Genomic DNA, 26,194 nt, shown 5'->3' with positions numbered 1-26,194 from the left:
GTGCAAACAATGACGATAATTTAGAACAATTGCAGTTCTCAGTTGTTGGAAATAATGGGAAGAGAAAATAGAACAGGGGTTGGAATGGGGCCTAGACTTGTAACACCCCGAGATGACTCATCTACCCAGAAAACATGCTTTCAAAATAAGAACAAGCTCACCAGCCCACTAACGCTTTTTAAAAAATCAGCCTACTGTCTGTGCCCCGCCCCCCGCAAAGTGCTCAATTAATAAGAGCTTTCTTTACCACTTACTCCTGATAAATCATCCATCCCCAGGATGCAAGGCTAAAAGGTTGAACACGTAAACTTTTCCCACTAGAAACTCCAGCTCCACCATCTTGCTGAGGACACACAACAAAAGTAAGCTACTTCCTGAGAGGCAGCCAACAAAGTGACTGCAAAACATAACCATGTTACAGCTCCAACAACCCCTCAGTTTACTTACTTTATTGCATTATCAAGAATATTCCTCACATACACCAGGGAACTTCTTTTTCCTGTTTTCTAGGAGTTAGAACACATCAGAGGCGTGGAAGGTGAAGGTTTTGTGGGTGACATTTTTCACATCGAAGTCATCATGCGATATAGTTAACAGTTCGGAAAAAAGAGAGATTTTCTGGGTAATCAAAACATCTAGATTCTTAAAAAGAAATTTTTTAAAAAAAAGTTTTATTCTGAAACTATTACAGATTTACAGGAAGTTGCAAGTCAACTATATATTTTATACAACAACACTACAACTATAGCCAACAGTGCTACAGGGAGCTCTCATGTACGCTTCACCCAGTCTCCCCCAGCGTTTACATCCTATATGAATAACTTTAGTATGATGTCAAAATTGGGACACTGACACTGGTACAATGAGCATATAGTTCTGTCATTGTATCACGTATGCGGATGCACGCACCACAGTGTACCCCACCATCAAGGTACAGAACTGCTCGTCACCCCACAGTCCCCTCGTGCTTCCCTTTATCGGGGTCAAGTTCACTCTTCTCTTTTCCACCATCCCTAACCCCTAGCAACCACTAATTTGGGAATACTTAGATTTTTTTTCAGATCCATTTTTAACTATACCAGTAATGCAAGAACATATCTGAGACCCGGATGTTAATGCCACTTCTACTGTGAACATGCCGTGTGGGCCCCTTCACTTCTTTGCATTTGAGCTTCCTCTCCCAGAGAAGAGAGATGAGGGCAGCCCTTGGTCTGCCTACTGGGGATCAACAGCACCGGTGAGCAGTGCCTGGGGACTGATGTCGGCCTCCTTGTGACCTGAAGGCATTGCCAAACCTAGTCCACGCAGCGTCTGCCTCTTGCTTGGCTCTCAGGAACCCACACATACCTCTTCTGAGATCAGGCTGTGCCACTCTCTCCTGACCACGCCGTTGTTATAGTGTAAGTGTGGCTTGGAGTACTTAGCATATTCCAGGTTGGAGTTCAGTTTTTCCCAGTATCCCTTAAAGCTATGCACCTGTAGGAGACAAACACGTCGGTGAGCCTGAGAAGCAGGCCCTGTGGCCCAAACTACCCGGCCCACGCCATGCAGGCCTTGCTACAAAGCTGGGCTCGCCTCACTTCCTCAGCAGTGAGGCAGCGTTTCCGAGTAACGTCCCACGAAGGATGGCATTCTTGTCCTGATCAGAATTCTAAACTAGACAGAGAGTCTTGCCTTGCTCTCTTCCCTTCGAGCCCCTTTTACACAGAGAGACAACTGCTCACTGGCCCACACCAGCCCGACTCCCTGGGTGAGGGCTGAGCAGGGAAGCCGGTACTAAACACATAGGGTCATTTCCTCCCCAAAGACCCATTTTCTGACTTCGGTTGTGTCAACAATGCCATGCTCAGTTAGGGAATGTTCACAAGATTGGGAGCGCATGAAAGGATAGGATTACTTTCCCCCTAAGTTTATTTACTTCCAAAGGATCTTTTTCAAAACCCAGGAATCAGAAAGGTAAAAGGTGAACTTTCACACAAACTTGTTGCATACGCCAAAACAGAATTCGCTGGCACCCATCCCATTTAGGTCTCTGATGTACTGATATAATTGTACTACCCTGAAGCAAAAAGTACCCGTTATGTTCATTTTTGAATAAAATGTAATAGTAATACATTTTTTAATGTTGAAGGATATCCTGACACAAATTGTTTTTGTAAATCAATGAAGATAGATTTATGATTCATACTTTCTTGCCAAAATATATGCATTTAGAAAAGATTTGACTGGGGTCAAGGATGCAATGTGTTGCCATAAAACAAAGTGAGGTAATGCCTACTGTGGGAACGGACTTAGCTGTATTGCAAGGGAAAAAGAGAACTTAAAAAAATGCCTCAATCTAGAAAAATGCCCTTTTGTTAAGTAAGAGCACAGCATCCAAATTCTTATTGAAATGACAGTCACAATTGGCTCAAAGTGGATGTTGGAGTAAAGTGAATTATATAATAAAACCAGCTTGCTGTTTTAGAAGCTTGAAAGGCCTGACCAGCCAACACCCATTCTCACAGAGACAGGAAAAGCTGCTTCCAATAAAGTGTCATTTCAAGAGGAAATCGGAACCTCGAGTCAGGGCCCACCACCCACTTGACCTAGCTCGCTCATCTTTCCCTTTCCATTTATTTATGATGAATATACCTTTATCCACCCCCTTGGTCTTCCTCGTATTGAAAAAAAAAAACAAACCAATAATGAAAGCAAATCCTGCTTCATTTGGCAGAATTAGGTCCCTGATTGGAAGTCACTACAGCTTTCTTGCTATTCTCCCTCTGGGTTCAGGTAACTAGTGCCAAGAGCCAGAAAACTAATTGGTGATGTGGTGACATCTAGTGGTCAGTTCTGCTATTACCTCTGTCTGCTCTGCCATTGGAGTCCCACCCGGAGAGGGAGGAACACTGGTGCCCTTATTCCTGTGAGTCGCTCTTCCTCTCAGGCCAAATGCCATCCTCCGGTCAGAAGACCCCACTCTCATACTCATACTGTGGCTCCTGAGAAAAGATCTCTCCCAAAGTACCTTCTTTTCACTCCATTAAAAAAAAATAGACCTTTCCTCATACCCTTTTCTTAGCTAAGAATTTTAACAAATAAAGCAAGACCATGGACAGGCTTCACATGGGCTCCTGAGCCCACTGACTATGTAAAATGAGTTGTGTTTGTGGGAGCAATTTTCTGGGGAGAAGGTCTAGAGCTTACATCAGATTTTCAAAAAAAAAAAAAAAATCCATGGCCCCAAATAGTTCAAAACTACTGAGTTAGAAGGAAAGCGGATTCTAAGTTTTAAAATAAGAACTCACATTTAAATAAGGAACACTCTTAGCCAGAAGTCCCAGAAATATCTTAAATAAATGTGTAGGTCTTTCAAGGAGGTCCCTGGGCTGGATGTTATGATACAGGTATTGAAAGAGTTGAGAGAGAAACGGTGGCACAGAGATCATTGTAAGTTGGAAGGTTTATTGGGAAGCCTGGGAAACAGGTAAGACCCACAGGATGAAAATGACAAAGGAAAAGAGAGGATGTTCCAGGTGGGGCTCTGAGGAAGTGAGCAAAGACTGAGAACCCAGAATGTGGATTCTGGGTTTAGATCAGAGGCATAGCTTTAGAGAAAACAAGCCCCAGCACTTCATTCTCTGTGAGGTAAGTATCTGCCACTAGGGTGTGACTCCCCCCTTAGCAACCACCTGGTCCCATCCCCGAGAATGCTGACTGGTGTGCGGTGTGACCTGAGCCTCCCTTATGAGTGTCAGACGTTCCCCAGGCAAGCTTAACGTTCAGCCCAGGCTGAGAACACTGCTTGAGCCTGTCCAGGTAATCCCAGTCTCCCTCCCACCCTCAAATGTTCTTCTCTGGGTTAAAGGCTGAGGAAGAACCAGCTGTCTGAAGACTTGCAACAGTGTCGTGAAATAACAGGAGACAGGGTTAAAGAGCCCTTCAAAAGATCTCAAATGCCAAAGCAACAACAACACGCTCGTTAACCCACAGAACAAAAGAGCTTTCAAGGTGAAATGTTAGATGTTGTAACACAGCATGGAAGGAAGAGGGCGTGTAAGCTGCACAACTGCACCCTCTCAGCCGACCTGGGAGCACAGAGAGCCTCTCCTTTCAGTCAAGGGGCTCTTCGGGAACTCGCTGGGTACAAAGCACCGTACTCATCAGGGACAACAGCAAAGTGAAAGCCACCAAAGCCTAAGAAGCGCATCGGCAGCCCCTTGAAAAGAGCTCATAAAGCTTTAAAACACACAAAAATGCTTTCTAAGGAAAATATCCATGCATTTAGCTATTCTGGGAGACACCGGTGTTAGAAACCATCAGATCCTCAAGAAATCACCCAGAAGCATTTTCCTGCACCAAGGGGAGTTTTAAATTTTGATTTCAAAAAAGGAAAATTATTCCAAGTCTCTTTTTGAGAAATAATCTCATTTTGCCTCTTAGGATGACAAGAAATAATTACCAAATGTAGCCCATCACAACTATTAATTCAACAAAAGGACCAAAGGGTCACATTAAGAGACTGTTGCCCATTCATGATTTGAATTGCCAGTTGATTTTTTTTTTTTTAAGGAATGAAAAGAGAGGAGGGGGAGGGGAGGAAGAGGAGGAGCCCTATGGTACTTACTGGCTCGTCTGTAAACGACTGCCAGGAAAGAAAAAAAAAATCTGCCTTTCATTTCTGAAAGGCCCTCAGGCTTTGGTCCTACATTTGCTGATTAACCAGTATCTTCTTTTACAGAAGAGGAAGCCAACTCAGAGAGAACCTTTACTTTTCCTATCAGGGCTCAACCAGCGGAGGTAAAGCATCAATCCACTCAGCTCTTCAGGGGACACCATCTCAGTATCAGCTTTTACTTGCAGCCCAGAGAAACACAGCGACCCACTACCTGCAGCACAGACAGGATAAAATAGAAACACCTATGTGTCCATAAAGCTAGTAAGGTACCATACCAAACAGGGCCATCCATGCACAGGATCGGTGACTCCTGAGGCTTCCTGTTCCTGTTAAGGGGACGGCATTTTGTGAGTGCCAGTTCTCCTATTTGTAAGAGAACTTCCTCCTTCTTCCCAAGTCAAGTAAAAAAAATCTCTCTTCTTGGCCGAGCTGGGTAGTACTCTTAGCCATTTTTAATGGGCTGTATTTTTTTTTATGTAACCTCTTAAATACAGCTGTAACCTGTTCCATCTCACAACCAGCATATTTCCTGAGAAAGCCCACGCTAAGATAGTTCCCTCCTCTTAGCCTTAAGAATTAAGTGTATGCCTTCAACCAAAGCCATGAATAAGAGCAGCACAGGGTAGTGGAGGGTAGGAGAGAAACAAACACTAGGATCCTTGGTCCTGGGTCTGTTCCTCAATTTCATCATCTGGGAAGTAAACCAAAGTTCCCTCCATCCCTACAGATACAATAGGAATGAATTGACCAGTCTGGTGCTCTGTCTCTAATAAGTAGTGTTTCTTTATAACATCATAAAATTATGTTTTTACAATAGTGATTGAACTGTCCCCCAAAATATGTTCTATAGGAAAAACTAATTTTTTCCTCTATAACCGACTATCCCCAGAATACTTCACTTCTGGTCACCAAATGTGTGGGGTTTTTTTCCCCCACACCTATCAATTCTTTAACACCTGCAGGGCGTCCTACAATTCACCCAGAGATAGTGTCAGATCCCACAGGTTGAGGGCTCAGTCCCACAAGAGTGTCCCCTATTTCAGGTGCCAATTGCAAGTTCAGGTTGTTATCTATGATTCTGACTGACCGCCTAGAAATCAGAGGTTCCCAAGACCCCCTCTTTGGGCTCTGCAATTTGTTACAGTGGCTCACAGAACTCAGGAAAACAGTTCACTTACTATACACCAGTTTATTACAAAAGGATACAACTCAAAAGCCAGATCAAAGAGATGCATGGGGCAAGCATGAGGGAATGGGCCCTGAGCTTCCATGCCCTCTCCAGACACTCCACCTCCGCCCCCACATCTATGAATATTCATCCCTGAGAGGTCTCTGAAACCCTTCAGTTAGGGTCCTTTCTAGAGGCTCCATTACACAGGCATGCTTGATTCAATCACTGGCCACTGGTGACTGAACTGAACCTCCAGCCACTCTAGCCTTGGAAAGTGGTGGCGGCAGATTCTCAAAGTTCCAACCCTCTAATCACACACTTCATTCTCCAGGCAACCAGCCCCCATCCTGAGGTGCTTTCCAAAAGTCACCTCTTTAACAAACTCAGGTGTGGTTGGAAGGGGCTTATTAGGAATAACAAAAGACATTCTTTTCACCTTTGTGTTCTGGAGTTATTTCAGGAACTGGGAACAAACACTAAGTATTATAACAAAAGATGTCCCTGTAGTTCTTATCACTGAGGAAACTGCAAGGATTTTAAGAGCTCTGTGCCAGGAATCATGGATGAAGACCAGATACATATTCCTAGTTATAGTGCAGTATCACATAGGTACAAACGAAACTGTGGAAAGTCAATTAATATTTCCCACATAACTAACTGACATTTCTGGTAGTGCTACATTGCTGTCAGAGCAACAATTCTAATTTTTAAAACTTGCAAGCTCACACTGTGATTCTGTTGATACTTTGGATCTTTAAGAAAGCTTTTTATTGAAGTGATGGCGGCTCTCTGTACTGGGAGGGTCAAGGAAAAAAAGGTGGTTTTTGTGCTTTAATAAGCATTAAACTCATGCTCTGCCCAATTAAAACAGTATTTTTAAACATTTTTTAAGTGTGTGAGAGAAGCAGCATCCTTAAGTGAACACGTCTCTGAGTGGAGAACAGCCCAGGTGTCAACTGCTCTTTCCCCAGTTGCTCAGGGATCTCTAGACCCCGACAGACCCAGGCAGCAACGCCCTCACGTGGAGTGGCTCCTGGTGGGGAAGGACTTGAAGTCTTTCTCCTTCCGAGTCTCTGGGTCAGAAAGTTAAAAATCGCTACACAAATGATTAAATTTAAAGGCTTCCTTACTTTGGAAAATGAAGCTAAAGATGTCTGGCTTAAAAAATACTTTAATAAAAACACTCCATTTCTCCATTGGTGGCATGCTCATTCAACTTTTATCTTGATATTCAAGTAAGGTATTATTCCTTTTCTTTTCTTTTCTTTTTTTTTTTTTTTTTCAAAAAATCCTTACATGGCTTCCTGTGGAGGGGATAAAATCATTCTTTGGAAGGTCATTCTTGATGACATTTCTTTTAAGGTGAGGAACTTGTTTCAATACATATTTTGATTCACTTTTAAGAATTCTTTTGGAAACCATTCTATTAAAATCAAGAAGCCTTTTGTCTTTCAGGTGATAAACTGCTGCAAACCAGTTAAACCCGGTGTTCATAGACTAAACATGTAAACTGCTCCACTTCACTCTAAACTTCTTTTCAGAGAGAGCAGAAGGAAAGCGCTCATTCAGTTTCATTTTGCCCTTCCCTCTCCAGACTCCTTATCAGGGCAGTCATCTTCCAAGCAGGATGGAAGCAAATGTGGTCAGAGTAGACATGGGTCCCCTGGGCCTTGAGGAAAGTCTGACAGCAAGCATGCCTTCAAAAGGTAGCGTGAGATTCAGGTAGAGGGTGCTCAGAGCCACCTGCTATCAGGTAAGCTGCAAGAACTGTCACATAAGTGGGGCCGGGGAGGGGGGAAATGTAGGGGATGTGCCATGGCAACCAGATTCATTCACTGCAACGTAATGAAGCTGGGAATTGGGTAGAAGTAGGTCAAAGGCAGTAACTTATAGTGAGGGGTATTATGTAAGCAGAGATGGGGAAACAAACAAGAGCTCTCAGGGCCAGCTGTCCCGTGAACTGGAAGGTACCGATTAGTGATGGGGGAAGGGGGGGAACTGGCCAAACCAAACCCAGTACCAAACCCTCCTGAGCCCAGGGCAAATCCCAGCAGCATGCCTCAGCCTCCCTGGTGGGTCTTGTCTGAGTGGAGAGGGCAGTGAAGAGATCTACTGCTCAAACTTGCCCTGGGGAACACTTCCTACTAGCATACAAATACACAGGAGTCAGGGAAGAGCTCCCAAGCAGAGTCAGGAATAGTTAATAGGAAACGATTGTCTGCAGAGCCAACTGCTAGAGGCACTAAGGGGAGAAGAAAAAAAATGAGGGTAAGGCAAAGTGGGTATCAAAGGAGAAAAAAAAAATGAAGTACATAAAAACATCATTTTACACAGAAATAAACACACACACAAATAGAAAAAAAATCAGGAAGTATAAAAATAAACTATTTTGTTCCTAAGCAAAGGCATATTGTATTCTTAGAATAAGCCAATGGGTTAAAAAATTTGAGAACTCTCCCATCACTCTTTTATCATTACTTAATTTTTTAAGTGAAAATACACAATGTTGAGAAGGTTATAGTAAAACTGATAAACTCATAAATCCCTTATAACAGTGTAAATTATCACAACAATTTTTGAGTATTAATTTGGCAATAAGACTCAAAGGCTATAAAAATTGTCATACTCTTTCATCCAATAATACATGTGGGCATTTAACCTTAGGAGAATAAATCACACACACGCACAAAACTGTATAAAAATATTTACTGCAACATTTTTAATGGTAAAATTTTTTTTTAATGGGGACTCTCTAGAGAATGATTAAGTAAATCAAGACACTGCCACATAATGTAATCCTATGGAGTCATTAGAAATCATAACCATGAAAATTATGAAGTTTACGTACCAACATGAAAAATGTACAGAAATAATTCATAACTGTTACGAAATGTCTCTAGATGGCCATTACTATTAGATAGAATGTACATACCTATGACAAACCAAGAGGAAATGGGGGAAATGGTTCATATGTCAGGAAGTATAGAATTGTGGGTGACATTGTTTTCTTTTTAAAATTTCCTTCACTGGTTTATTGTGTGTCCATCAAACACAGTATGAGTTTGGTAGGACTAGTGGTAAAAGCAGAAACAATTAATTGAAAGGATGGAGGCTTTCACTAAAAAACTTTTAAGCTGTTAAATCAAAACTTTCTTTTCCCTTCGTCTTCCTACCTTTGCAGACCTTCACAGCCGTCTCATGCTGCTGCCTAGAAACATCTCTAGTCAGTCTCCCCTTAAGGACCCTTCTTAGGACCGAAACCCAGAACCACTAAACCCGCCCCAGGTGGCCCTCTCTCACCCCCAGGGCATCGCTATGACCTCAAACACCCAGAGCTTCCCTGAGCTGCCCAGGCCTGGCTTGCCCTTTGTGGATCCAAAAGAATCAAAGGTAAATAGTAAAAGACAGAAGCACACGGAGCTGCCTGCTGCCAAAAGTTGAGATTTCCCAGCACACATCAAGCTATAATTAACAGGAGGCAATGCCAAAAACAACAAAGGAGCTTCAAGGAAACTGCGCTAAACTACTCCCCAGTTTTTAACTACACACACATTCTTTTCTACTCACTCACCCCCACCCTACCCTCCCTATTGTATTCAGAAACTCTTCTGAAAGTACCAGACTGCAGAGAGACACTAAAGCTGCCGCTGAGCGGGCAGGCAGGAGGTGTGTGCTGAGACCACAGATAGCCCATGCAGGTCACTCTTGAGAAACAGAAAAGCTGTTCTCAGAACCAGAAGGAAATTAGATAATCCCAGCCCAGTTTACTTAATGGTTTTAAGATTGTGTGTGTGTGTGTGTGTGTGTGTGTGTGTGTGTGTTTGTTGAGGGGTGACAACACAAATGAAGTGAAAAAAAAAAAAAAAGCTCCCAAGTCCTCAGAAGAAAATGCACAAGAACCCCTCCAGCATGGATTGGCTGGAGGCACAGTAGAAAGTAGACCTCTATACGGCTCAAGCTGAGCTCTCCATCTTCAGAAAACTTCACTCTTTAAAAAGAGTTGCCTTGATATCATCTGAGTGACTGCTCTACCATTTAGGAAGGATTTTCAGGAGAACAAGCCCAATGCCTCACCCCATCCTCCCCTGACAGTTTACAGTCCTCTCTGGAACCACCGTAACACTCAGGGCAGAGGAATGTGAAGGCCAGCAAGGAAGCCAAGCAGGCCCGTGCTTCCGTCTCTCACTGTAAGGACTTACCTTCATAAGAGGCAATGGGATCTCTTCTGTCACAAGGGTTATTCCAGGAATTTCCTATGGTGGGGAAAAAACATACAAGTGCTAAACATATCAACCACCACCAGCCAGAGCCTTCAGGAAGTGTTTTCTGCACAGACAGAAGCTGAGGGCAGCTCCCAGTTTGCTAACCTCTACTTTAAATAAACCTGAGGGCTTATAAATAACAGTGAACGCAGGAAGGGAAATATTTGGCAAAATTATGATTGTAATAGTTGACAGTGTCGCTAGAGGAAGGGATAAGACTATTATAAAGAAATACAGAGTAAATAATGTATTATTTACACATTTCCATTTAAGAACAAAGGAGGCAAATTACACTTGCACCATCTAGCATAATAATAATAAGGTGGACCCTTTCCTTTTTTTTTTTCAAACTCCTTCCTCCTTCTTCTCTTTCACTAAAATGTATAATAGTTGGCTCCTGGCTTACTAATGGGATTCTTTTCTGACTTCAGTGGAAAATTGTTCTGCACCTCATCCTGCACCATAATTTTGGAAATAAGAGATCCCTGTAAAAATTTACACAGCGTGATCACCATGGCAAATGTGAACGATGCAGTTCATATCAGGAAGTCCACATTATACACTCTGCTAACTAGTGAGTATTAAAATAGAAATTCAAATAAAAAGATAAACTTCCAAAATTGCCATTTATTTGGTTATTTTGAGAAGTGTGTTTCCATGTTAATCATGTTGTACAGTAACCTCTCAACTAGTCAATTCCTCTTTTATTTCCTAAAAAAAAGAAAGCAGATGATACTTGAGAAAATAATTTAGAAGGTGTTATGTAGAAATAAAATCTGTTATTTGTTTAGAACTTAACTATCCTGGATTTTACTGACATACAATAGTCTGTGAAAAAGGGCATCACGGGGATGGAGAAATAAATTTCCAGAACTTTCAAGCATCTGAGTTCTCCACTGTGACAGGAGAAATCCTGTGATAAAAACCTACATGTGCTTCACTTATCACGACAGCTTTAGGTTATAAATAGCATCTTAAAATAGATATAACAAGGCTCATTGTCTGAAAAGCATAATTCAGGATTATCTATGTGTAAGAGCACCCTATTTTCTAATATCTTCAAAAAATCCAATTTAGTTATTTACAGAAATAACCTGTCCCCATAAAGAAGTGTAAAATTAATGTTTTCTGTTGTGGCAGGTGTTTATTAAGGGTATAGCATTAAGGGCATTTGCAGATGAAAGAAAAGTAAATGATTTGCATCATTGCTAAAGATAATCATAGACTCATAGAATTTCAGGATTAGGAGAGACCTTTAAGGTAACCTACTCCAACGGCGAGAAGTTTAAAGCAGCGTGGTAGACCCCAAACAAGCACAGTACACAGTGGTTATAACTGAGTTTTTCTATACTGTACTTCGTGTAGGGATTCCTGATGTCACTCTATGTCCACAACAGCTCCTGTGCCCACACAGTCACGAGAAATCCACATGTGAAGAAGTGCCTGTCAAGACGATCCCGTCACACAACATCCAGTTAATAACCTGCTCCATCTTTAAACACAACCCTGGGAACCTCTGAGACACTGAACACGGGACAGTGACAGACAGTGTTGGGTGGTGAGGGGAGGAAGCTGAAATGTGTGTTTCCTGGCCTGGGGTGTGGGTGGACGGGAAGTGGAGGGGGAGTTTAACCTGCAAGCTTCCTGCCACTTTACCACAGAGTCTGCACATATTTTCACAAGGGTTCTTAAAACAGTAAGGACCTGGAGAAGAAACAAGCTCAGATCTTTCCCTTATAATTCTAGAGTGAGTCATGAAAGTTTAATAACTCTAACAGTGAGCGACAAGAAGAAAGGGTCTTTGGGAAAACACCACTATTGTGCATGCCCAATATTTAGAAATTAATCAAACACACATGATACATCTTTTTAAGGACTGTACTTAGTCTCAAAACAAAACAGGAACTGTTATAATTTATCCTAATACTTGTTTTCGTATGTCTGTGTTGCCTAAATTAAATCTATTTTTCTAAATGCCTTTTTGATATAAACCTCTAACTCAAGACTAAGCATATAGTAGTTCTAACATATAAAGATGAAAGGAAAAGAGGCAGAATCTTTTTCAGGGGCAGCTGTACATGGTTTTCACTTCTGATCCAACAAAGCTCAGTTTACTGAACCATGTTCAAGAGAAAATGAACAATGTTTTATTTTGAAACATTTCTTCTCAATGAAAAGGAAGGGAGACTGACCAACAGGAAGAAAAGATTGAATGCTTAAGATTACTGACTTTTACGGATCTTGAAGCTCTAGAGTTAGTAGATCTTCTTTCTAAGGCTGGGGAAAAAAGGTCATGAAGGTGCTTATCTACTAAGTAAATAGAACAGCTCAGAATAACGGCAGTAGTTCAGTTGCTCCTCATTTATAAAAACCTAAGAAATATTTTCATCTACTCTAGTTGCTAAAAAAAAAATTTAAACTAAAACCATCTGAAAATGATAGAGGCTTAATTCTGCTTAGTAGTAGGGAGAGTAACACATATGCTGTAACTTCTCCTTCAGTTCTACTGCTTTATATAAATACCTTTGTCCAACAGCAAGGATTCACTATTATTTGTCTGCCAGAAAACTCCAACTCAGATCCTTATGAGTCAAAACAGAAATGAAATCCCAGCCTTGATTACTGTGACAGGGGTGTCATACAGCCGACCCACAACTGTGAATCAACTGTAATTACATAAGGAATACAAAGTGTTAACTTACTGTATTCCAGGTGAGCAGTGAGGAATATGGCAAAAGTTTATCCATGTTACTTGTCTCTGGATAGATGCTCCAATATGAAGAAGCTGAGTAAATTTCAGGGGAGGAAAGAGGCATGTTTTAATAAGAAGAATACGGCAATAAACGTAATTCACCAAAATAAACAAACCAGCAAGAGTTTTCATTGCCTCCATCCTCATCCTAAAAAGACGAATCGTGATGGTTCTATCTGCAGATTAAAATGTTCGGGTTCTGCTTTTTATATGATAATTATTTTTTAAAAATTTATTTGGCACTTACTTCTACCCAAATAACATTATACCGCTTCACACAGAACCAGCCAGTACAAAACTGAACAAAGAAAGTTAAACTGTACTGAAAAAAAAAAATCACTAATAAGGTTATAGAATTAAGATCATATCTGATATCTCATCAGTCTCTGAACAGCCACAGCTTCTCACAAAACCACAAGAGAATGAAATTTAATTAGCTGCTGACTACAATAGAGTTTTTAAAAAAAATTTCTCCTTACCAGCATTTCAACAGACTGAGGCATTACCAATTTACTGCTTTCCCTCAAGCAAAAGGGTCAAGGATTCAACTTAACATGCACCATCAGCAACACCTACCAATTAAAAATTCCTGAATGAGGTCAAATGAATGGCAGGCCGAGATGTTCTCAGAAATCCACTGAATAATCTTTGAAAAGTAAGAAGACAACTCTGTTGGTATTTAAATCTGCACCCTGAGTACCCCCACTCCCACCAAAGAAGTACAAAATACACATGAATCTTTTAAAATTCTAAATCTATTCTGGAATTGCCTGAGAATACATTCACGCTGATAATGTCTTCAAGACACATAATGCAAGACCGTGTGGGTAAAACAGCATTGTAAATGAGATGCTTTTTATGTATCACTTTAATAAACGCCCTTGGCTGGAATCCAAATAAGCCTTCTTCAACCCACTGTTTGTTTTTGCTAGAGTAGGACATATTATAGCAAAGCAGCAGTCTGAAGAGCTGTGGGATACAGAAGAAAACGCAACCCAACCAATGAGCTTGGAGGCAGCAGAGCTGGGTCTAAATTCCAGCTAGTCACACCGTTTAATCGTTGTACGCAGGGCTATATACTGTCTTCCCAAGGAAGGTGCGATCCGTTACATCAACAATTCTGTCACAGTCTCTATAACCATCCTCTCCCGATGCAGGAATGAAAGCCCTTGTTCCCTACCTTAGAGTTAACGCTATAAAGCTTGTCCAGCCCCGGAGCACTCGCGTTTATGCTCCTGCCAGTAAGTTGTTCTTATTTCCAAACGTACTCGTGCTAGTCGTACTTACTCTCACAATTAAGTAATTTAATAAAATATTACCATGGACAGGTGAAATGTGGATGCAAAAAGAGTGCCAGTGGGTCAATAAAAAGTTGAATGCTTGGGAAAGACTCAAAGGTATGTCTCTAAAACACTTATTTAAAAAACTAGGCATAAGTGAGACAACTATAAAAGACTGAGGAAAAAAATTGCCTGATATACACAAATTGCTTTGAAAGGATCTTTAAACTATTCACCTCTTTAGGGGAAAAAAATGAAAAGAAAAGAAAAAGAAAGTAATAGGCAGTCAGAGACAAGACGTTACTAGTGGTTTTATGTAAGAAAAATGATTCTGAACTCCCAATTAGCTGATATACAAAGAAAGGGCCTTAATCTACACCAAAAGATAGGTGAATAAATGTGCATTTATATGTTTTAGGTTAAAATATTTAGGATATATTTTTTTCAATTTCCCAACCACCTATTGGTCCCAATCAAGTTTAATGGGGGGTTTCTCTAGCTTCACAGAATGGCTGTAACATTATAAGATGTGTGAAAGTGCTTCATAAACTGTAATGTGAAATATAACTTTAAATGTAAGCTATCTTTATTGAAAATGTAATAAATAGATTTTTATTTACCACTAGATTTTAGTCCTTTTGATGATATACACCAAATATAGACCAGGAGAAAAAGTAGATATTTGAGAAACTCACTATTTACCGAACACTTCTTTGGAATGTTACTGATATAACATTTACCCACAATATGGGAAAGAGAACAGTCAGAACAGACCTGCCTTCACAGTCTGAGGTCTGTGTCCATGAAGAAGGAGCACAAGGGAACAATATGTTCAAGTCAGGACAGAGACCATAAACATCCATCGTTACCAAGTAAAAGTAACTTCCGTTCATTTCGACCACTAAATGTACGTTGGGTGCTGTCCATTAGCCAGTTTTTAAACATAAGCTATGCCCCCACCTTGGCCTCCAGTCGCTGTGGGTCTCGGCCACACGAGAGCACGCAGTGCAGCAAGGCCATCCTTTCACAGTCCAGCCGGGTGTCCCGCAGGAACTCCAATAAATATGACTGGTTGAGGAGCACCCTATAGAGCTTCCCAGAGCCCCCATCCAGGACCAGGGGCCCCGACAGCGACTGGAAAGGCCTGTGAGGTAGCATATCAATCACTTCATTGTTTCCTGGTCAAAAAAAAAAAAAGATTACCAAATAAAAAAAAACCCCTTCTCCCCAAGACATAAATATTAATGTTAAAACATTAAAACAAACCCAATGGACTGTGTTCACGAGGGGAGAACTATAGCCATACCTGTCAGAAATAGGCTGTGGCAGATCAGGTCTGGGTGCTGAATGTTAAGTAGATGAAAGAAATGACCAGGTAAGTAAACAGCCACATAATAGTCTGTGGAAGAGAAAGACTTAAATCATCTCCACGTGGCAAGAGCTGTACAGGTACAGATAAAGCCAAGAACTTTACTGTGTCCCTATTTTTCTTTGAGCCTCTTAAAACACAAAAGTTTTGACCGACGTGATATTAAGGTGTCTAAGTCAGTACATTTCATCTGACCAGTCATTCTCATTTATTTCTGTCTGGCTAATTTTCTTCAGACATTTAGCCATGGTCTTAATTTACAACTGTAGCTTTATTTCTAATTGAATTGTGGCTTTATATGAGTCTAAATGAGCTCTGAGAGCAAGTTAGAATAAAAAATATCAAGCAACATGAGCTATTCCTTAATCTGACAGGCTTGAAATAGCTTATAATGGGAATTTCCTTCGTAATTTGTGCCATTTGGGGGAAGCTGTAAAATCTAGTTTCCTATGTTTGCCCACTGTTCATCGTCTTCACTACCACCATCAACGAAAGAACCTTTACATTGATATTCAACCAAACAGCCTCTGCAGGCATTCTGACACTTTGTGAGGGACTAGTTTGTTTCCTTGCACAGATACCTGCCTAGAATTCACACCTTAACAGTCTCTGCACTAGATATTTTTGTACCAAGAACATTTGCACACAGACTGAGGCAAGGTGCAAAAAATAGATTTCTGGAGAATGGGAGGGTGGAAGCAGCCCTTGCCAATAATTTCTCTAGGATCTTAGAAAAACAGAAATTCACACAATACTAGTGAATTTCATATACATGAAACATTTAGATTATAAGAGAGCCAGCTGGACTCTTTTTTCCCTAAGAAGCAAAGAAATACATGCTAATCATTTGCATAGAAGGCATTCTGTGGAAGGGAAAGGAAAGAGGATATAAGACTCTAACCAGTTGACTTACAAGTGTCCCTTCAGTCACTGTGGATTAAGTGATAGTAAAGTACTTAGCACATTATAGCAACGCTTAAGCAGAAGAACACAAAATGACATAGTAGGGCACAGTGGAAAGGTATCCAATGACCTAGGTTAACTCCTAGCCCTACCACTTAACCAGTTAATTAGGGTGGTACTATGTCCCTGGGAGGGGGGGCATTTGGAAATACATGAGGGTGTTTGGAGTTGTCACAATCACTGGGGCAGAGGGGAGATTCCTATTGCCATTTGATGAGTTGGCCCCAAGGATGTTAAATCCCTGAATGTGCAAGACACTCTCACACAAATGTTACTGTCTCACCAAAAATGTCAACAGAACCTGTGGTAGGCAGGCTGAATGATGGCTCCTAAAGATAGATGTTCATGTTGTAATTCCCAGAGTCAGTGAAAATGTTACTGTAAGTGATAAAAGGGAACTTGCAGATGTGATTAAGGATCCTGCGATGAGGAAGAATATCCTGGATTATCCAGCTGGACTCAAATGTAATCACAGATGGCTTTTTAAGAGGAAGGAAGGGGGACACGACTACAGAAGAGAAGACCACATGATGATACCACATGATGATGAAAGACACTGGAGTGATGTGGTCACAAGCCAAGTAATGCTAGCCCCTAGATGTTGTAGGAGGCAAAGAATGAATTCTTGCCCGGAATCTCCAGAAGGAAACATTTCTGCCCCAACCTTGATCCTTCAAGACTCATTTATTTCAGAATTCTGACTTCCAGAACCGTAAGACAATGTATTTATTTAAGGGCTAAATTTGTGGTGATTCCTTATTGCAGCAAAAAGAAACTATTATAGTGCCCTGGATAAGAGACACTGAAAGAAGCTTGTGCACACACCACAGACTTTCTGAGCCTCAGCTTCATTATCTATAAAATGAGGATAATGTCACCAAGAAGAATTGCTGTAAGGATCAAGATAATGTTAGTAAAACACTTAGCATGTAATATTCATTTTAAAAATAGTCGTTTTTAATGTATAAACATATCTTTCTTATATAGAGGTGTTTGGAGTTCATGGAAAACTTCCACAAAAACTCTATTCTTTAATATTTAAATCAATGTAAGTCCCTTATAGCAGGGTGACAATTCAGGAAAATTGTATGCAATAAATAACAAAACAAAACAAAACAAAAAGACATCACTCAAAAACCAATACTATTGTCACCAAAATTACCACTAGAGCAGTTTTAATCTTGGGTACAATTTTATGCCTATAAAATAAAATCTGTTTTAAGAAGGAAAGATGACCTATGTAAGACAGTCTATTTTTATAAAGCTCTAGTATTTCTACCCTCTCCACACTCTGAAGATCCTAGATTAAATCATGCCTGCCCTTTTTAAGAGTCATTCCCAAGGGTTTAAAAAAAAAAAAAAAAGGGGAAGGATCCCTTTGACCTCACAAAAAGCTAAGTTTTTTTAGTGGAAAGTTTCCCACATCACCCTTGAGATGGGATGCTGATATAGCATTGCTGATAAGAATCAAGTCCCAGACCCAGGAAACCTTATATTTATCTCTCTTACCACAGGAAGCAGTAGAATCAGGCCTCTCTAAAGCAATTTCCCACAGGTTCAGAGCTCATATTAAAAACTGCCACATACTGGCCCACTGAGCATAAGATATCTTACCTCATCAATCGCATCATACAAGATAAAAATCTTTTTTTTACAGCAGTGTGAATGGGCCTAGAGAGTACTATGCTTAGTGAAATAAGTCAGACAGAGGAAGAAAAATACTTTATGCTATCACTTGTATGTGGAATCTAAAAAACATACACATATAACAAAACAGAATCACACTCACAGATATAGAGAAAAAATTTGTTACTAGTGGGAGGGAAGAGGGGTGGGACAAGATAGAGGTAGGGGATTAAAAGATACCAACTACTATGTATAAAATAAATAAGCTAAATAGATAAACAAGGATATATTGTACAGCATGGGGAAATATAGCCATTGTTTTGTAATAGCTTTATAAATGGAGTATCATCTAGAAAAACATTGAATCACTATGTTGTACACCTAAAACTAATACAATATGGTAAATCAACTATGCTTCAATTTAAAAAGACTGAACAAATCTTTTTAAGGACTTTCTTACCTTGTTGGTTCTCACTTTGCCCAGATCCCTCACATCACACCTTCCTAAGCCTCTGTCATGAGAGCAGATGGACTGGGGAACTGGGATAAAAGATATCAAAGAATCATGCACTCTACACCTGAAGCTTTTCTTTTTAAAATGCTGTGCCATGTCCCATCTGCAGGCAAGCAACAGTTCTGTTTAGTCTTGTGCTAACCTGTTTGCGCCTCTCATCCCAACTGGCATGGAAAAGCAGCCTTCAGTAGGGAGGTACAATAACCCCCTTCTTTATTTTCTTCCTGATAGACTTGCTTAATATGTTTAAGCCTAATATTCAAGTTCCCTTTATCAGATTTACTCAATGTAAAGCAGGTCACTCAGGCTGATCCATAAATCATTTATGGGACTTGGAAGCTTTTAGCAATTAGCGACAGAGAATGGGCAATTTCCCAGGGGCTTCTGTCCGTCTAGAATCAGGGGACAACATGATGTATTGTTTCCCATAGGCTTTTAGGAAACATCTCATTCACTGTAATCATTTTTATACTAACAAATGGCTTTTTAGGAGTTCTACTAAAACCATAAAAAAGTTCACAGCCTAGGTTCTCTAAGAAAGGAGATGCATCCTCCCTGCCCTGCTGACAAAAGGCTAATTTCGTGGGGGGGGGGGGGGGGGGAGGGGTGCCAGAGGAAACTTTCCCCCATCAGGCTTCAAAAAGGTTAGTGGTAGTCTTCACAACCCAAATCCCAAAGAGGCAGAAGAAAATGGGGTGCAAAGAAAAATGAGAAATAGAAGGCTGAGGCATAACATGTACTGGAAGGAAGGGTCAGAACAGAGACACATATGCCTCTCACTCACCAAGGTTGAGAAAAGTAATGCCCTTTGTAACACGTGAATCAACACTTCCAAGAGCAACAGTGAAGGTCTTGCTATGTCCTGTGGAGAGAGAACATGAAGCCAGAGGAAGGATGTTAAGAAACAAAGAGCTGGAATTCCACCCAAGGCAGTGACTCTATGTCATGCTCTCAACATTGAGTATCTGAGAAACTGACAAAGCAAGTGTCTTCAGAGTCCTAGATCTCAAGGTTCCCCACCATTCTCCAAAAGCCAGCACTGAAAGGTGGGTCACCTGAGTGCAGTCACAATTCAGTATTTGTTCCAGTTTTATGCATAATCTTAGACCTTAAAAACTGGGCTGTGCTGGGACAGAAGGATCTGAAGAAATCTACTTAAGGGCCCAAGAGGTGGAGGAGACCAGGTGGCTGACTGGCCCTCAGGCCTCAAGGTCACTGGCAGTCATTAACAACCTATGAGGCTTCGCGGAATCACTTAGGAATCCCACTGTGAGTTAGCGACGGTTTAGGCTATCTACTAAACTCAGTGTAGTGTTGGGCTTCACCCTCCACTTTTCTAACTCTTAATCACAGTTATTAGCTCTTAATAAAACTTTCAAAGAAGTTTTATTTACTGGCTTTAATCATCAGATTAATCGTTAGAAAAATGTATGAAAACTTTCCACAAATATCAAACTCATACTATTAAAGCATGTATATATGTCTTCTTCTGAAGTTACTCTTAATTTCTTCATTATTAAGTTATTCAACTTTCTTACTTTGATTTCTAACTTCTGAAATTAATATTGGGCACTCCTGCAGAACAAACTCTATGTGACTTGGCACAACGTTTTTTTTAATTTTGAAATTTTTAATTTTAAACAATTTTAATTCTACCCACAGTACGTATTACATAAATACTAATTTTAAGGAACTAAACAAACAAAATAAATACTGTTTAGTATCATTCAGACTAAAACTATTAAAGGGCACTCTGTGATTGACTACAGAACTAGAAAAGATTGGGCGCTTTACTTCTGTCCCCCAGGGAAACTGTTGACATCAATTTCTTGGGCCACACGTGTGTGAAATGAAATAAATGTATCTTAGGTCTAAGACCTGTTAAGGTCTGGGCCCATGGAAACTTTTAACTAAAATCCTATGTACCTTTGTAAGTTAAATCTATTGGTACCTTCCAATCAGTAATAATAAAAAAGCAAATACACACAAACTTTGGGCAAATATGTCCATTAGGATTGGTCTAGAGGCCTAGAAAAAAAGATATAGATCAGGAAAAAAAGATATTACAAAAATATCATCCAAAATGTAATATAAACATAATTAGTTAACATCATTCATGAATTTCTTAAGGAAACATATATTATATAGGTATACCGGTATACAATGTACTGATCAAATTTATTACAAGGTAAAAAGACCTTAAAAATCTATCTAATTTGGAAAAATTATTATATCAAAGTAAAAATGAAAAGTACCTTTATGAAAGTAAAACACTGAATATGTGATTCGCTCCCAAGAGTCAATGTTCGGGCAGTAACATACACACAAACTTCCTAGAAGGAAGAAGGTATTTAGTACAGTTTAAAAGAATCACAGACAAATAAAAAGTTTCCTAAGCTACTTAACCTTACCTTTAATCCTTTAGATGTTCTGCTTCAACTTACCTGATAGATTATTCCCAAATTCCAGAAATGGACTATTAATAAGTTGCTAAGAAATTTTGGTTAAATGATTACTCAGCACATGCTATGAGCAATGTATTGTGGTAGGTATGGAAGGCTAGGAAAATGCATAGAGACACGCTCCTGGGTATGAAATCATGGGAGTCTGGATAAGTTTACAAAGCTTCATGAGATTCTCCTGACATACACATATTGCCCCATGCTCTTTTTTAGCTTGTTTTCCAGCCATTCCTAATAGCTATAGACCCCAGTTTATCAAAAATGTGTCTCCTCTTTACAGAAAGTTTCCAATCTTCTTTTTTATCTCGAATGGAAGACAAACTGGGGCAATGAGAGTAAATGTGGTGTGTGAGCCCGTCCCCACACATATCTGGGTCACTGAGGGCCAGGACCCAAGGGCAAAGGCGAGCTCCTGGCATAGAGTGGCCTTTCCAGATGAGCCCTGATGGCTTTCACTTACCCCACCACTCCAGAACACCTCAGTATTCCCACCCTCTTCAATGTGTAAAACTGTCCATCATCTCTAGCAGCTGCTGCCACTTAGAAGGACTAGATAAGTCCATCAGTGACCTACAAATGAGGGCATTACGCTTAAACTGATACTTCTAATTCTAATGCTAGCATTTATGTGATTACCTGCAGTAGGAGAGTTCTGGGATGGAAAGGAACTTGACAAGGCATCTAGAAACCTGGGTTCGAGTCCCAGAGCTAATATTAACTAGCTGTGTGAATTCAATCATTATTATACTTCAGTGAATCTCAGTATTTCCTTTACCATACTCCACTAGACTTCCTTTATCAAAGAATCATGGTAGGGAAAAAGGTCCACTTTCCCTAAGAAGGTTATTTAAGGACATGTTTAAGCATTTTCTATACCATTTGTCATATGTGACCATTTTAAATGACTTTTAAGACTGCAATATGTTGTGCGAAATTCGTATTAGTGCAATATCCTAAACACGAAATAACAAAAAAGAATAACTTTATCAGATAAAAAAGTAACAATTCTGTTAGGTTTAAAATTACCATTATGGGGAGAGGGTAATTGCTCAGTGGTAAAGTACATGCCTAGAATGCATGAGGTCCTGGGTTCAAACCCCAGTACCTCCATTAAAATAAATAAACAAACAAACAAACATAATTACCTCCCCACCCAGAAAAAAATTTTTTTTAAAGTTGGCTTACTTAAAATTACTGTTATGGTTAATGAGCACTACAATGATAATACCTTTTCTTTAAAATTACAGCAGACTTACTAAGAATAAAATAATGCTACACTAAACCATAAACAAAGATACCAATTATAAGAGTTACAGAAGTCCCATTTACCACTTGGGCTATTTTCATAAAGTAAATATACTACCAACAAGAAATCTACTAGTTTCTTCTGTTCTACGCACTATGATCACAGGGAGAAAGACAAATTTTGCAAACAGAGCTAAAACTTCAGCCTCTCTAGTAATAAAGAAATAAGAATTAGAAAAAGGCACTCTATTTTTCCTTTCAAATTAGCAAAGTTTTAAAAATGATAATGAATTCTGTCATGGGAGCAGTAGGAGAACGTTCTCAAATAATTGTAGTGGAACAGTGAACTAGTACAACGTCTCTGAAAGGCAGTTTTGTGGAGGATTACATATATTCACACCTGTTGACCCAGTAATTCTTCTTTTAGGAATCTATCCTGAGGAGTGAACATGAAATGTCAACAACACAAGGAAGATCATAACCTCCGCACACCACCCTTTAGCGAATGGAGGCTATTGTTTTCCTTGTTTTGAAGAAAGGTTAAGGTGAGATGTAGAGTAAATGCACCTAATTACATTCACTGAGAGTCATACTCAGATCTCATAAGCAAATACCTCCAAATAGTTAGGTTGTGGCTTAGTTCCCCCTCCCAATTCCAGAGAGGAGGGAAAGACACAGCAAGGGGAAACAGGCTGTGCACAGGCTCTGCAAGGCTCTCCCATCCCGAGAATTTCTTTGATAATGGAAATGGTCTACAGCTGTGCTGGCAGTAAGGCGGCCACTAGCCATATATGGCTACTGAGCACTTAAAATGTGGCTAGTGTGACCAAGGAACTCTTTTTAAATTGTATCTAATTCTAATTAACTTAAATTTAAATAGCCACATGTGACTGGTGGCTACCCTATTGGACAACTCAACTCTGGAGCACTGATTCTAAACCCTGAAAGTACATTAAAATTACCAGGGCTCACAGGTGCCCAAGCTCCTCCTGAGATCAACTAAATCAGAATCTCTAGGGGTGAGACTCAGGCATCAACATTTTAAAAATTTGCCTGAGGCAAGTTAATTAAATTCTCTAAGCCTCAGCTTCCTCATATGTAAATAAAGAAAACACAGAACCTCCTTCACATGGTTCTAATGTGAGAGTCAAATGAGACAATACATATAAAGTTCTGGCAAAGAAGTTATATCTGGTTATAAAGGTTAGCTGCTATTATTATTATTCCAGAATAATTCTTCTGCTATTTAGAAGCTGAGGGAAGTCACAGTTTGAAAAAACAAAGCATGCTCTTAATGGCGTATCCAGAGATGTTTAATGAATATTCATCAGTGATGAAGATAACATCTCAAAGTTGGCCAGCCTGGGGGAAACCATTTGGACAATGAAAGCTATTATGGACAAAGTTTTCCAAGGGAAATTATCTCATTGTAAAAGGCTCTATAAAATGCTAAAACACAGGCCTAATTCTGGGAACTTGCGAAGGGCAATGCTTGCAATTATATGTACAGAAAGGAGAATTTACACTTTGTACCCCTCACTACTTCCCAGTAGGTGGTGCACAAGAAAGAACTAAAGCCACCATTGACTTAGAACACGCAAGAGCAGGCGCTCTAAGTACAGCTACAGGGCTGACTATCAGACAGGGAAGGGTTTATTTCCTTCAAGGCTTTAGAAAGTCTTTGATTCACCTTCCTATTGTAAAAGATTTGTTAGAAAAATCTACATGAACTCACAATCTTAATACGTAAGTAGTCTGACAAGAGCAGAGCTTGTGCCCATCACCAACTCTCATCAGCACCCTCATTGTCCAGATTTTAACCTTGAATTCCTTGGAAGGTAGCAGATTTCATTTCTTAGAGAAGGAAAATTCAGGACAAAGATGCTTTCAAGAATGCAAGAAGTAATGCTGGAAGGACAAAGTCGCTCCCAATGACCAATACATGACAACTGAATGTCAAATATTATTACAGCATTGTCATTAGTGTAAACAGTTGAAATAAGCTGAGTGTGTATAAGGCTCTGGGCCTGTCAGCACTCCTTTCATGACCCATGTGCTCTGATCTCTACATCGGTGGAAAATAAGCTCCCTATTACAGAGGGAGCCACGCAGGGATTAGACTATTTGCTCCCCTCTCCATTCCTGCTTCCCTGACGTAGATTCCTGTGTGTTTTAACCACAAAGGTAAAAAATAATTTTTGAAAAGTAACTTGGGAAATACCTAAACTAGCAACTTACTAGCTGAAAACCAAAAGGTTGCTTCTCTGGCTTGTTTCATCTTAAATGTGGAAGCATCCCATTTGAAACAGGCTTGTTTTTCCTATTTCAAAGCTGACTGGGAAGAGCCAGGCGCATTTTCTACTCTCCTAGACGCTGCTGAGGAAAGAAAAAAACAGACTCTTTCACAGCTCCTGCCAGACTAACCGAACATTTTATTTATTATGATATGTCATCAATGGCCCATTTATAAACTGCTACTGTTCATGAGAAATTCCTAAGGGAATAAAATGAAAAGGAATAAAAGCTTCATAGAATAAAAGCTTAAAATGATTGTTTATATCCAACAGACTGAAAGTGAAGGACCAGGGTAGAACCTACCCTGGTCCTGTCACATGAGCTCTGGATCCCACATGAGCTCATTACATCCCACCTTCTAAGCAAATGCGCTCTACAGGTTATTCCTCTCTGCTACGAATTCTCACCTTTCCTCTTGCCCCTACATATCCTATAAGCGTTCAAACACAGTGGATTCTCTACTATCTTAAAAAATATATTCCCTAAATTCCACTTCCCCTTCCAGTTGCTGCCTCTCTCATTTTTTTTTTCTTTTTTCTTTTTTTTTGGGGGGGGGAGGCAGGGGATAATTAGGTTTATTTATTTAATTTTTTTTTAAGTGGAGGTACTGGGGATTGAACACAGGATCTTGTGCATGCTAAGCATGTACTCTACCACTGAGCTATACCTTCCCCACCAACTGCCTCTCTCATGTCTGCACATGCTGTTATAATTTTTTCAACTTCTACACATCACTTAACCCAGTACAATCACCTCAATTACCCAACACAAACCACCCAAAGTGATGTCCATGCTGCTAGACCCAACAGACTCTATCTCTCACTACTTATTAATGGTCAGCCACTTTCTTTTAGGAAATCCCCTCAGCGCTTGGCTGCTGTTAACACCTCACCGGTTTTCCTCTTCTCTCTCCATATGTTCTTCTTTATTCTTTAGATGTTCCATGTAACGTTTATATATTTCTGTTCCCAGATCTTATTTCTAAACCTCTTCCCTTTTGACCCCATACTCCTCCCATGGCTTCAAATGCTTCTTCCCGGCATACTAGCTTCTCAAATGCCAACAATAGTCTAATAACTTCCATGTTTATTCATCTCCAGTCCTGACACTCCACTTCTAATGTCCAGATCTCTTAGTTAACATGTCCAAAATAAAACTCACAATCTCCCTTTGTAAGCCCCACCAGAACCACTCTCCCTCAGTAAATGGCACCACTGTTCAGCCATTTGTTGGTGCCAGAGAAGCATTCCTCTCCTTCTGGTTTATAGTAAGCCTCCTCAGTCCATCTCTAAAACTCATCTCAAACCTACCAAGTCCTCTCCACCTCTGCTGCCCGTCCTCGTTCAAGGCACCCTCTTCTCAAGTGTATCGGTACAACCTCATCCAAATTCTCAGCTCCCCACTTTTTCTCTTGACTCCTTTGATCCATTCTTCACACAGCAGCCACAGTGGTCTTTTAAAAATGCATGTCTAATCATGTCACTACCCACTTAAAACACTTCAGAGAAGGAGCATCAATGGATCTTAAAGGAAGAGGACAATCACTTAATGCCAAAGTATCACCTCACAGATTACTAATGCAAAGGTTAAAGTGT

At 40.1% G+C, this 26,194-nt stretch overlaps 1 protein-coding gene across 8 annotated transcripts in view; it reads right to left on the bottom strand.

The window, feature by feature from the left end:
* The window catches only part of GSAP (gamma-secretase activating protein), a 113,468-nt gene that overhangs the window by 18,596 nt on the left and 68,678 nt on the right, over window positions 1-26,194 (bottom strand). For all 8 annotated transcript variants that reach the window (XM_064487656.1, XM_031454721.2, XM_031454723.2 and 5 more), the window contains 9 exons: window positions 20,853-20,930; window positions 19,382-19,459; window positions 15,432-15,524; window positions 15,086-15,303; window positions 13,422-13,491; window positions 12,796-12,878; window positions 10,031-10,084; window positions 1,348-1,476; window positions 448-506 (listed from right to left, as the gene is read on the bottom strand). In XM_064487656.1, the coding sequence (XP_064343726.1) occupies window positions 448-506; window positions 1,348-1,476; window positions 10,031-10,084; window positions 12,796-12,878; window positions 13,422-13,491; window positions 15,086-15,303; window positions 15,432-15,524; window positions 19,382-19,459; window positions 20,853-20,930 (862 nt within the window). The remainder of the gene's footprint in view (window positions 1-447; window positions 507-1,347; window positions 1,477-10,030; window positions 10,085-12,795; window positions 12,879-13,421; window positions 13,492-15,085; window positions 15,304-15,431; window positions 15,525-19,381; window positions 19,460-20,852; window positions 20,931-26,194) is intronic.

Source organism: Camelus dromedarius, chromosome 7 (genome assembly GCF_036321535.1).
Source record: "Camelus dromedarius isolate mCamDro1 chromosome 7, mCamDro1.pat, whole genome shotgun sequence".
NCBI lineage: Eukaryota > Metazoa > Chordata > Mammalia > Artiodactyla > Camelidae > Camelus > Camelus dromedarius.
This window is presented reverse-complemented; position numbering and strand designations above follow the sequence as displayed.